Genomic DNA, 11,581 nt, shown 5'->3' with positions numbered 1-11,581 from the left:
GGGATGCTGTAAGCTCACGTGTGGGAGAGTCCCCCCCCGACTCCCCCCCCCCCCGTGGCTTCATCGTCCCCCAGGGCTCTCACTCAGGAATGTAAACCAGACCCACCCTTATCCCCAAACCAGATTTAATGGCAAAATAGTAAGCTTAATTGCTAGAGCAAAGACGACGGTTCAGAGGTCTCCCTGCTGTACAGACACAGAAAAAAGAGTCGTAAGACAAGATAATGCAATTCCAGATTATACCTGTCAGCCCACGTTACCCTCAGCTCCCACAGTGTCTCTGTTAGCTGAGGATGCAGCCGTCCCAAGGAGGGGCACAGCCCTGCTGGATGCAGCAGGAAGGCAGCATGTTCTCCTGCAGGTCACAGGCAGGGTGGGATTTGTACCATCACAGAATGATAGGATTACAGAAGGACAGAATCAGGATCATTTAGATTGGAAAGATCCTTGAGGTCAAAGTCCAACCATCATCTAACCCCACATCCTTGAGCTCCTCACTCTCTGTTCACCACGCTGCCTTGGTGCTGCATCCACGGGGCTTGGGCACGAGGATGTCGTGGTGCTGTGGACATCGCAGTCAGTGCCTGCTGCTCCCCAAAGCATTGGGAAGTACCTGTCAATCGATAGAGGGAACTGAGGTGCAGTGCGATGAGGAAATTCTTCACTCAGAGGATGGTGAGGTCCTGGCACTGCTGCCCAGAGCTGTGGGTGCCCCATCCCTGGAGGTGCCCGAGGCCGTGGGTGGGCTCTGGGCAGCCTAATCTGGGGGGGCAGCCAGTCCAGGGCAGGAGTGGGGCTGGGGGGCTGTGAGGTCCCTCCCAACCCAAGCACGCTGTGATTCTATGGTTCTATCTGTTAGCTGTGTGATGAGCCACGCTCTGCACCACTGTATTTTATGAAATCTGCCTTTGCACCAACACCTGGCAAGGTTTGACACTATCTATTATACCAGGAATAAGACAGCAAGCCAATACAAGGCAGCAGCCTATGAAAACAGATTTTGAATGCTGGCAGAGGAGATGCTGGCAGCTCCGTGAGCTTCTCCTGCAGGACCAGCTCATGCCAGTCCTTTCCAAGGATCCCAAAGAAATTTTTCATGCTCCACAGATGTTCCTTACCCAACATCCCTCCAGCAAACACCCAGCCTGGTAGCTTCAGTGCACACGTACGGCTTTTCTACCACGTCGTTACTGAAAGTGCAGAGAACACTGGACTAGATGGACCCACCCCCAGAGCACTGTTGCTTTAATGGAACCTCTGCCTTTTCTTAATTTTGATGCCAACGTGTTGCAGTACAAAAGGCAAATCTCCCCACCAAGGACTTTGATTTTCATGTGTGTCAGAAGTGACATCACAATGTAGACTTCTTCATATCTCAGATGCATGAAGAGTGGATTGCTCCCACCACGCTGGGTGTTGTGCCATCATTTTTTGAAACAATCCCTGCTACAGAGAGTTACACACAAACTAAACCGGTGGGAAATAAAACCCTGAGGAGGGTGTGACTTTCCCAAAAGTCACCCAGAGGGTAACAGCAGAGCTAAGAGCATTCTGGACCCATCAGTGCCACTGCCAGGAGCACCATTCTGCCTGGGACCAGGAGCTGGCAAAGCAAGCGTTGGGAGCACATCTGCTTGTGGAGAGCATCTGTGCTGCAGCTACGGAGTCAAACAGCAAAGCACTGCAAAGCACTTCTCTGCTGCGAGCTAAAATAGATGGCGTTGCTGGGCTATCTATGGTGCAGAAAGGGGATGTGAAGCAAGCAGGGATGTGACACAGGAGGAATCACTTTCCAGTTTCCCTTGGTGCATTGGTGAAGCTCTGCAGGCTGACCCAGACTGGTGACTGGGAGCAGAATTAAACAGGAGCTGGCCACATAAAGCCCATAAAGCAGAGGCTGCTCAGCAGGTGACATTGTGGCTGTGCCCACCTCCCCATGCTGAGTTCTTGCACAGCTCGCTGTGACACCCACGAGGAAAGAGGAAAACCCTTCAGATGGAGTAATTCTCATTGTTCCTTATGTCTACCAGCACCAGCCGGGATAACATCAACAAAATGTCATAGAAAGTTTGGTTTAAGCTCTTAATATATGTCAGCTGTAGCTTGTAAAAGTTGGATTGGCTTTTTAAGCAAAATAGCCCCAAGATAGGTTTTACTGTAATTGTATCTTCTGCAGTTGGGCTTTGGGAGTTTTCTCCTTACAAGTGGCAAAGGGGAGAGTTGTCACCGAGGGCTCTGGGCAGAGGGGGGGCAGCTCCATGGAGCAGCACTGGGGAGGAAAGGCACAAACTGAAGTGTGGGGATGCAGTGCTTGTGCTCATGCTTCCAGCACCTCCTTGGAGGATTACTCTGCACAGCATCTCCTGTCTCCCATCCTCTGGGCCTTTGGTGGAGCTTCTTGGTGCTTTGCTTTCCCCAGTTAGAAAATCCATTCTTTTGGTGAAAGTTACCTGTCCGATGGTTCTGAAATGCAAAGTGTTTTGTTTACCTTTATTTCTGAAGTATGGAGACTCGTAGGGCGCACACAGCTCTTTGTAAGATCTGCAAGGAGCAGCTGGTCCTGCTTGGGGCAGGCACCCAAAATCAGGGCTGGGTGCTCCTGGTTCTGCTCTAGCAAGATGCCATTTTTCTGATGTGGTCTAAAAAGCCATCTCCCATTTAATGATGTTCAGCAGGTGTGTGTTCGTGGGAAGATCCTTGGGCTGTGTCACCCAGGAGAGCTGTGTCACGCAGAGACCTGGTCAGAGAGGAGGTGGCCAGGCAAAGCCTCCTGCTTTGGGGGAACATACAGCACCTGCAGCACATTGAGCTGCAGTGTTTGGCCTGGGGCTTCTGCATGCTATTTCATACTCAGATGTGTGTCTGCCTATGATGCTTTTGTCCTTAATGGTCTGTCACAGCACACTGATGTCCCTCATTTGTCCGTTTCCTCCATCCTTGCCCCTGTACACAGTCCCAGAGAAGAGAATTCCTGTGTACATTTACTCCATTTGCTCCACCCTAGGGGGTCCTCAGAGTCGTCCCCTCCTCTGCCACATGTGCAGGTGGTGCTGGGTGATGCTGCACCGCTGTGATTTTGAGGCAAGAAGGGAGCTGAGGACTGAGGAAGAACAAACTCAGTGCATCCATTGGCAGCTGCCTCTGCTGTTATCCCACAGCAAGCCCACCACCACACACATCTGCTGCACTCATACTGATGCCATGACAGTGAGGTAACAGCCAGCAGAGAGGGCTAAGGGCATTTTACTCCTGAAAAACACACGAGTTAGCGTTACCCCAGGGAGGCACAGGCAGGATCCCAGGATCAGATCGCTGGTCCAGCAGCCACTGCCCATCCCTGGAGGTGCCCGGGGCCTCATGCAGTCCCTGCACACCCACACCAGGTGCCACAGCTCTCAGATGTGGCTCAGCCACAGTGGTGCTTGGGACTGTGCACCCCAGTACAGAGCTGGGCAGTGGGCAGCGCCTCTGTACAGATGTAAGAGGAGATCTTGTTTCTCTCAACCTGAAACCATTTCCTTTCCCCCACTGCCCTCCCTCCCCTCACCCCCTAATTTGTCCCTGGGGCTTTAATATCTATTTCTCCAAGTGCCACGGGCCGAATTTACTGCTCGCATAACTCCACCAACTTCAGTGGGGAAGAGCGTTTAGGGTGCTCCAAGGAGGCGTAAGTAGGAGTGATGTGATGGAATCGAGCAAAGGAAAATAGAGCCTGACTGTCAAGAAGAGTTTCCTACCAGGGAAATCTATAGGCTGTGGAAGTTCCCCACGGGAACAAGCAGAAACCAAGTTGCTGAAGTCATTTTCAAACAGCACAAGAGAATAGGAAATCAGCCCAGCGACTGGCCAGAAGGAAAGGCGAGATGACATAATGCTACTTCTCCATCTCTAATTTCTGTGGCTGCGTTGCTTTGCCCTTGGAGTTCTTTTCCTGCAACTGGATTTATCCTCTCTGTCAGAGCGATGCGACGGCCCTCGCTGCTTCTGTTTCAATCCCTCTGCTAAGCTCTGCCCTGCACTACAGAAACATGCTAGTGCTCCTCTTTGTCCTGCAGGGCACAAACCTCTCTCCAGGTCTCCCTTTCCTATCTGAGCAGTTGGCTCCTGTAGTTACGAGGCTGCACCAGATGAGTTGGCTTAATCTCAGACTCGCTGGGGTGAGGATGGGCCACGGGAGCTACGGAGGTGCACCCGTAACTCACAGACAAGCAAAGGACAGAGCAGGGCTGGGCACCCTCCTGTCACCACAGATCCTCAGGCCGATTCCTGCAGATCATGCTGGAAAGTCACGAAGGCAATCAGCGCATCAGGAAGCACCGCTTCCCCTGGCAGCCTGGTTCCGATCAGCACTGCCTGCTGCGGGCCGAACGAAGCCCAGGGCCGTGGATGGGGACGCGCCCAGCTCCCCCCCGCTGCTCCCGCAGCCTCTGCACACCGCGCTCCCTCTGTGTTTATTAACGACTTCACATTCGCTCCTCATCTCAGCATCAGCGACTCGAAGCTCCGCTGCTCGCAGCCTCCTACCTCGCACAGATAATTACAGATTAGAACCGGCTAATTTTTATTTTTGTAAAGCTGTCAGAGATCTGTGTTTGTTATTATTGTCTCCTAGGTTGCCAGTTGCATAAATACATATGTAAAACCCCCTTTGATCTCTAAGTATAATGACACAGATTTATCAAATGTTTGCCTTTTTCTGTCTCTTTGAAAAGGCTGATTTATGGAGTGCAGTCCCTACCTCCCTTCCTCTCTTGAAATATGAAGTGTTTGTGAGCAGCCAAGGTAATATTTAATATCCTGCCAAGAATCCTTTGCACTTCCTAACAAATGAACTACAACCTAACCAAATGGTTCACATCTGTTTAGCCTCTTCTCCTTTTTAACTAAACAAATTAGCATTAGAATACCTGGGAGGCACACAAAGTCCCTTTCTAGATGACAGAACACAGACAATTATTAGCAAGGGGAGTAACTGTACTGAAAGGCTCAGGCAGGGACCCAGCAGATGCTTTCACATCTCCTGTCGTGCCCATCAATGACCCACATGGGGCTGACACGCAGCCGCGGCCCCGGGGAGGGCTGTGGGGTCCTGAATGCCATCAGCAGTGGCCTCGGTCGCTTCAATGTTTCATTTCATTCATGCAAAAGTGCTTTTTGGGGTGGATTTTTGTTGGTCTCCAGCCTGCAGGCAGGCGTCCTGCTCGAAGGGAGCGCTTCCAGGGGTCAGGAAGGGGATGGGTTATTCTGCATTTATTTCTGATGTAGGCAGTGGTTGCTCTTCCCGAGTGCACCAAGCCAGCTTCATCACCACTGCCCTCTGTGAACGGCCACTGTAACAAATTGTTGGGTTTTAGAATTGCAAGGTGTGAACCAACATCTGCACCGTAAGACTTTGGGTCAGCATGGCCTTATGCAGCTGATATGTGGGCAACTCCAGGCTCCAACCGAGCCAAGCACTGTGCTTCCGGAGCTTCAGGTACCTTAGAATGACACATTTGGGTCTGATTTGGGGGCTGCTCAGGACGGGAGGAGCTGGGATGAACTCTGCTGAGCGCTCACTTCATTGGATTCATCGCTGAAGAACGGAGCCAAAGGAAACACACGTTTTATTGGGGCTAACGCTCAGCTTTTGTTGTAAATGTTTTGGAAAAGAAAGCACTTTAAAGCCTCACACAGATACTGCTATTAATATATCATCCCAAAACCAAGTGATTAAAACCAACAACAGCTACTATGAAAACGCGGTTTTGTAGCACAGGACCGCATGGGATGCAGCAGGGAAAATCATTATGAGCACACCAGCAGGGTGCAATTATAAATAAACCCAGCTCTGTTCAGGCTACAAAAGCAGCAATAATCGGTCGGGTCTGTGGTTTAGGAAGGACTAAAAGCATTTACCAAAGGTGCTATTTATTACCAGATACAGGGTCGCAACTGGATTATGGGGTGCAACTTCAGGAGAAGTCAACAGAGGGAGTTCAGTGCCATCATGGCCAGGTCAGGTGCAGCCTTGCACCCTGGTGAGCAGCAGTCTGCCTGTCCACCTGTCTGTCCATCCATCAGCATGGCCTTCCTGCTACCCCCGCCATACGCAAAGCATCCCAAGGGCTGGTGGCCTGGCAGCTCCCGGGTCAGAGCTGTAAACTTGGTGGATTCTCCCTGCTTTGCAATAGGTTGAGCAGCTGAGAACCTAATCACCATTCCTCCCTCTGTCCCACGGTGACTGCGTGGCCTCAGCATCCTGCTGCCCCCAGCCTGCCTCAGTTTCCCTCCTGTGCTCCTTGGCAGTAGGGTAACACAGGGGCTGCTCATGGCAGTGCGTCCCAAAAGCCCTCGGGAGTTCAGAAAGCAAAGCTGAGTCCCATCAACAGAAGACAACTCACAGTCGGACCCTCCCCGTATCTCCATCCCACCCGTATCTGCTCCCTACCCTTTCCCCAGCCCAGGGACTCCATTTTCCCTCTTTCTTCTTCCTGCTGGATGAGGATGCAAGGCAGCTTGGAAGGCTTCCAGTGTAGAGAAGGGACCTTTCAGGTTGGATGTTAGGACAAATTTATTCTCCGAACGAACGGTGACCCACTGGCACAGCTGCTCAGGGGAGTCACCATCCCTGGAGGTGTTCTAGAGCCATGGAGATGCGGCACTGAGAGATGTGGGCAGTGCGCAGTATTGATGGGTTGGCAGTTGGATTTGATAATTTGAATGGGCTTTTCCAACCTTAATGATTCTCTGATTCTGTTTTCAGCCACTCGGGGCCATTCCCCAAAGTCTGTGTTTCTGTTTAAGGAAAAGGCAGCCTGGCTCCAGCTGCAGTTTATACTGGTACGAGCAGTGGATTTTGTAGCACATAACTCATATCCAAGGCACACTGTAGTTACAATAGAAAGCACTGAAAACATGAATGGTGGCCAGAATGGACCTCACCATTGAGCAGTGCTGCAGAAAGGCCCCAGCTCCTTGCAGCAGTGTGTGCCACCAGTGACCTTTCAGAGGCTCTGAACACGTGGTTCTGCACAGAGCAGTTCAACACACCGACCCAAAACCAGTGAACCCACTGCCAGAGCCTCAGTTCTTGTTCCAAGGCCTGGAGGTGCCAGAGTTGGTTAGGAGCAGGAGGAAAAACATCGCCACGTTGTGGGAAAGCTGCTTGCTCTGCCAACCCTGCTAGGTGAAACAATCCAACTGTGCCTTTCGAAACACTGTGAGCTTCAAACCAGCCCGAGGCAATGACCAGGGCTGGAAAATCTTCAGTGCAAACAGTTCATTGTGGGAGCAGAAAACCAGAGGAGGTGAAAAGCAAGCAAGGCAAAGCTGATGGGCTGCTCGTGCCAGCTCTGTCCAACACATGGGTGTGTGAGGGCAGTCTGTGGCTCTGGGATGCTGCAGTAGGATGGCTCAGTTCTTTGGACAGGCTCTTTAGTAGGGTCTGCTGTGACAGGACAAGGGGAAATGGTTTCAAACCCCATCAGGTTTCCTCATTCCTGCAGGAACAAAGTCACCAGTGAGGCTGTTTTATGGGATGTCCATCACATGGGGTTGCCACAGGCACAGCGTGGATCCATGCAACAGCCTGGCTGCTTGAGGCAGTGGCAGCCACACAGCTGAGCCTTCCCCATCCTGCCAGGCAGGAATTGTTCCAAGATTAAATGATTTGCTGAAGATCAACACAAGGAGCAGGAGCTGTAAGAGCCAGCCATTGTAATGATGCTTAAACGCCAGCGCATCCTTAAGGGCTGTAGGAGATAATGGGAAAGGGACTGACAGAAAGGTGAGCTCGTCCAGCCAGGCAAAACATCATCATCCCCATTTTACAGATGGACTGCAGTTCTTAAGCAGAGATCTGGAAAGAAAGAAGATTGCTCCAACCTCCAGGGCTACCGCTTCATCCACAAAAACATGTTTGGAGTCACACAAAAGGTTTAAAGAGCAAATCGAAGCAAGCTGCACCTCAAGCCACTGCCCAGATCCTCCTGTAAGCCTCAGCACAAGCTTCTGGACATGCAGTGCTGCCAGTGAGGGATTTCCTTTGCAAAATGCTGTAACAGCATCACCCAGATGGGCCATCATTGCAGCTACCAGCAGCAAAGTTTTCATTCCTAAAGTTTATGCAGCAGCATGTACACTGAGCTGAAAGAAAGCATTTCGTTCAAGTCTCCCCTCCAAAAAGAGGGTATTTTTACCTTCAAATTGCAGATTCACTCATTCTAGCAACAGGCCCTCCCTGCAGGCCAAGCTGCCCAGGCAATGGTGATGGTGCAATTCTGTGACCTGCATTTTGCAGACAGTCAGCAATGATTACAAAGCTCCCATCTGACCCCAAACCTGTGAATGTTACACATTTTGGCCCAAGAAAAGAAGATGGCCACTCTTCAAAACTGAACCACAGGCACGTCCTCAGGCCCTTTAATCACAGCTGAGCCTGGCAGGACAGCACTCCAACCTCACAGGCCATCCCGAGGCTGGGCTGACCATGACCTAGGAGAAAACCACAGCTTCAGCCTCACTTTCTGCCTCTGGCAGCCAAATCCGTGGCTTTTGTGAGCTGTCTGCTATTTTCAGGTTCCTCTTCCAGCTAAAGGTTCACCAAATTCTTTGGCTTTGCACAAACTCTTTCCACTCACACACAACCTGCTTTCAGTGTGCTTTTTGCACAACAAACCACCATTTTGCAAGCTGTCCTCGCCCTTAAGGATCAAGAACAATATTGTTGCAGGGAGAAATGCCACAAAACTATTGTAAAATACCTCTGCGATGAGCAGCACCAGAACTTCAATTACACCCAAACTGTTTAAAACAAACAACTTGCAAGCACTCCTCTCTTCCTGTACAGTATGCACTTTATTGCAGAGAAGACCTGAATGCATTTTTAAAACGAATGAAGTAGCTGCACAGTTGTACAGTATTGAGATATTCCCACAAAGTGTTCCACCCAGTGACTCAGAACAACGGAGCTGCACAGAGACAGGGAACTCAATCCAATGCCTGTAGAACAGGTGGCCCTGCTATGCCAGCACCTCTGCCAGCAGTACGTGGGGTTAACGGTGCCACTCTGGATTTAAACCAGTACAACAGAGCAGAGGTTGGGTGCTCGGCATCCAGGCACACTGAGGTCTGGCACAGCCCTGGATGGGCAGCACAACCACATCAAATCATGGCCAGAAATGCATTTCATTTGTCAGCTAATGAAGATGATGCGTTTTCCTAATAAGACCAATCCCCTTGGGTTTCTTTGGAGAGACACCAGCTGCATCAGCAATGTGAACATTATGATATTGGGTACAAATCCTGAAGTTCTTTTTCTCTAAAGTGTTTCCTTCCTGATGACAAACCCCAAGTGAGACCTCTGTGAACCACAGAGGTGTGACACCAAACCCTGTTCCAATTGTTGATGCCCAGAGCTCACCTGGAGACACAGCCTGAATGGGCAGCACAAGGCACATCAGCAGAGAAAAGCCTCATACAGACCAGATTCCGGGGCCTGGCCCTCACCTTTTCCAATACCTTTCCAAAGCAATAGTAGGTTTTTTTGTCAGCTGAAGCTTTGCCACACAGGGCTCAAACCATAGTGATGGGAATGTGCTGTGATGGATGTACAGTGAAATGGCTATGAGAGTGTTCCAGTGTGTGCTACAGAGCAGTGATCATTGGGAGCCTGCGTAAATGCTGATGTGTAGTGTGCTGAAAGGCAGCTCTCCTAACTCCTTTAGCATTGTGAAAGCCTCGTGAAAACCGTATGAAAGCTACAAATCTACTGGGGTGAATGATAAGCTTGAGAAAAGCCTCAGAAGATGAAGGCTTCTGCGTAACAACAGAGCAGGGACAGCAGGGAACGAGACAAAACCAGCTCACCTAACCCACCGTGAGCCTTAAAGCCTAATCTAGGAAGGGTGTGTGGGACAGGGGTGGCAAATCATTCATTTGTCGCTTCCTGACTTCTTTGCCAAGTGTGTGTGCGCTTGTGACGTGTTACAGGAGGACCCAGGACCCACAGGGACCTTGAAAGGCCATCTGAAAGCGATGTGCTTCTGGCACAGGCTGCAGTGGAACCTGTGATGAGTGAATGGGCCTGTGGCAAATGAAAGCCCGAAGCTCTCGTGTCTATTCCCTTTAAGAAGAAAGTAGAAAGTTATCACATGAAGTGGTCACTAGGCACAAATGATTCTTCTCCTAACAGATCCCACAGGTTTCCCCCTTGTAATTTCTAAAATATACTACCTGATGTGTCACGAGGATGACAAGTAATTGACATTTAAGGCAATCTAATTTCCATAGCCCTCCCATGACTTCCACTGAGTGCATCACCTTGCCCTTCCTTCTCCAGGAGAGACTTCTTGCAGGACAACATGACCAGCAGCAGCAGGGGCAAATGCCAGAGGCTGCAGAAGAAGAGCTTCCTGGAGCTGCTGCGGTCTGCATCCCTGTAGAACCGAAAGCCGAGGTAGGAGATGTACAGGTTAAGAGGGAGTGAAACGATGGGGAAAGTCCACGTGGTGATGTCGAGGATGGGAGCCACCGTGCAGAGTCCAATTAAGGCCACGCAGTGACGCAGAGCCACCCGCCTGCACAGCGCCGGGTGGGTCACAGACATCATGCAGTATCCTCCACGCGAGTAATCCTCCCGCAGCCCCCAGCTCAGCGCGTTGAAATGAGGGAACTGCCAGGAATAGAGGATACCTCCCAGCAGCAAAGCACCTGCAGTGGGAAAGAGAGAAGGAAAGAGGCGTTAGAGGGTCCAGCTGGGCCACTGGAAGTGGTGCACCAAGAACTCAGCAGCATGGGGCTTATTTGTCAAAACAGCAGTGCTACAAACCTGCTGCACTGCTCTGTGCAGAAGACAAGGCTTGCTCTGCCAAACAAGGCATGCTCTGCTTTGAGCAGCTCTTACATAGGGCTGCAGATGGTGGCTCTTCTACTTTTTAAATATTTAACCTGCTCCTTCCTAATGAATTACTGCTAATTGTCTCTACCTGTAAAGGTCAGTGAAGCAAAGCTGGGCATGAGACTTTTGGCAGCCCCTGGCTTCCAATGCCATGCTCCCAAGTTGTGCATTCAAAGAAAGCCAACAGGCAGACCATCTGTGTCCCATCTGTAACAGTGTCCAGAAACAGGGTCCTGTGCAAGGAAAGCAGGGATGTCCTGCAGGGAACTGGGGAACCACCAGCACCCTGGCTGCCCGTTTGTCCATCGCACGAGGAGAGGAGATTGGCTGCTCATGGACCTCAGGGCCAACAGAACTGGAACAAGTGATGTGACAGCAGATGCAGAACTGTCCTTCAAACCAATTTCAGTGTCTTCTAAGCAATTTGATCATTTACCTTTTGTGTTTAAAAAGAAGCAATGAACACGTGACATTTTCCACATTGTCCCTGCTCTCCTCAGGACACAGGGCTCAATAAGCACAGGGCTGATGGAGGCACAAACAGTTCATGCTGACTTCACTGAGCTTCAGGGAGGCCCTCACTCCCAACTGCTCACTATTTTTGTCTGCAGATGCAAAAATCCCCCACAACTGATACACATTAGGAGCATTCCTGGATTTCCTTTTTGTTTCCCAGTTCCCAAGCATTTCATTCCCGCATTA

The 11,581-nt window shown here is 50.6% G+C and overlaps 1 protein-coding gene across 1 annotated transcript in view; it reads right to left on the bottom strand.

The window, feature by feature from the left end:
- Positions 1–10,249: 10,249 nt before the first annotated feature.
- Positions 10,250–11,581, bottom strand: part of COX10 (cytochrome c oxidase assembly factor heme A:farnesyltransferase COX10) — a gene marked incomplete at both ends in the record, with an annotated part of 94,123 nt that continues 92,791 nt past the window's right edge. Inside the window, one exon of the mRNA XM_079544483.1 lies at positions 10,250–10,692. Within this exon, the coding sequence (XP_079400609.1) occupies positions 10,250–10,692 (443 nt within the window). The remainder of the gene's footprint in view (positions 10,693–11,581) is intronic.

Source organism: Tetrao urogallus (assembly GCF_951394365.1).
Source record: "Tetrao urogallus genome assembly, chromosome: 18".
NCBI lineage: Eukaryota > Metazoa > Chordata > Aves > Galliformes > Phasianidae > Tetrao > Tetrao urogallus.
Note: the sequence above shows the minus strand (reverse complement) of the source record. Positions and strands in the feature narration are given on the sequence as shown.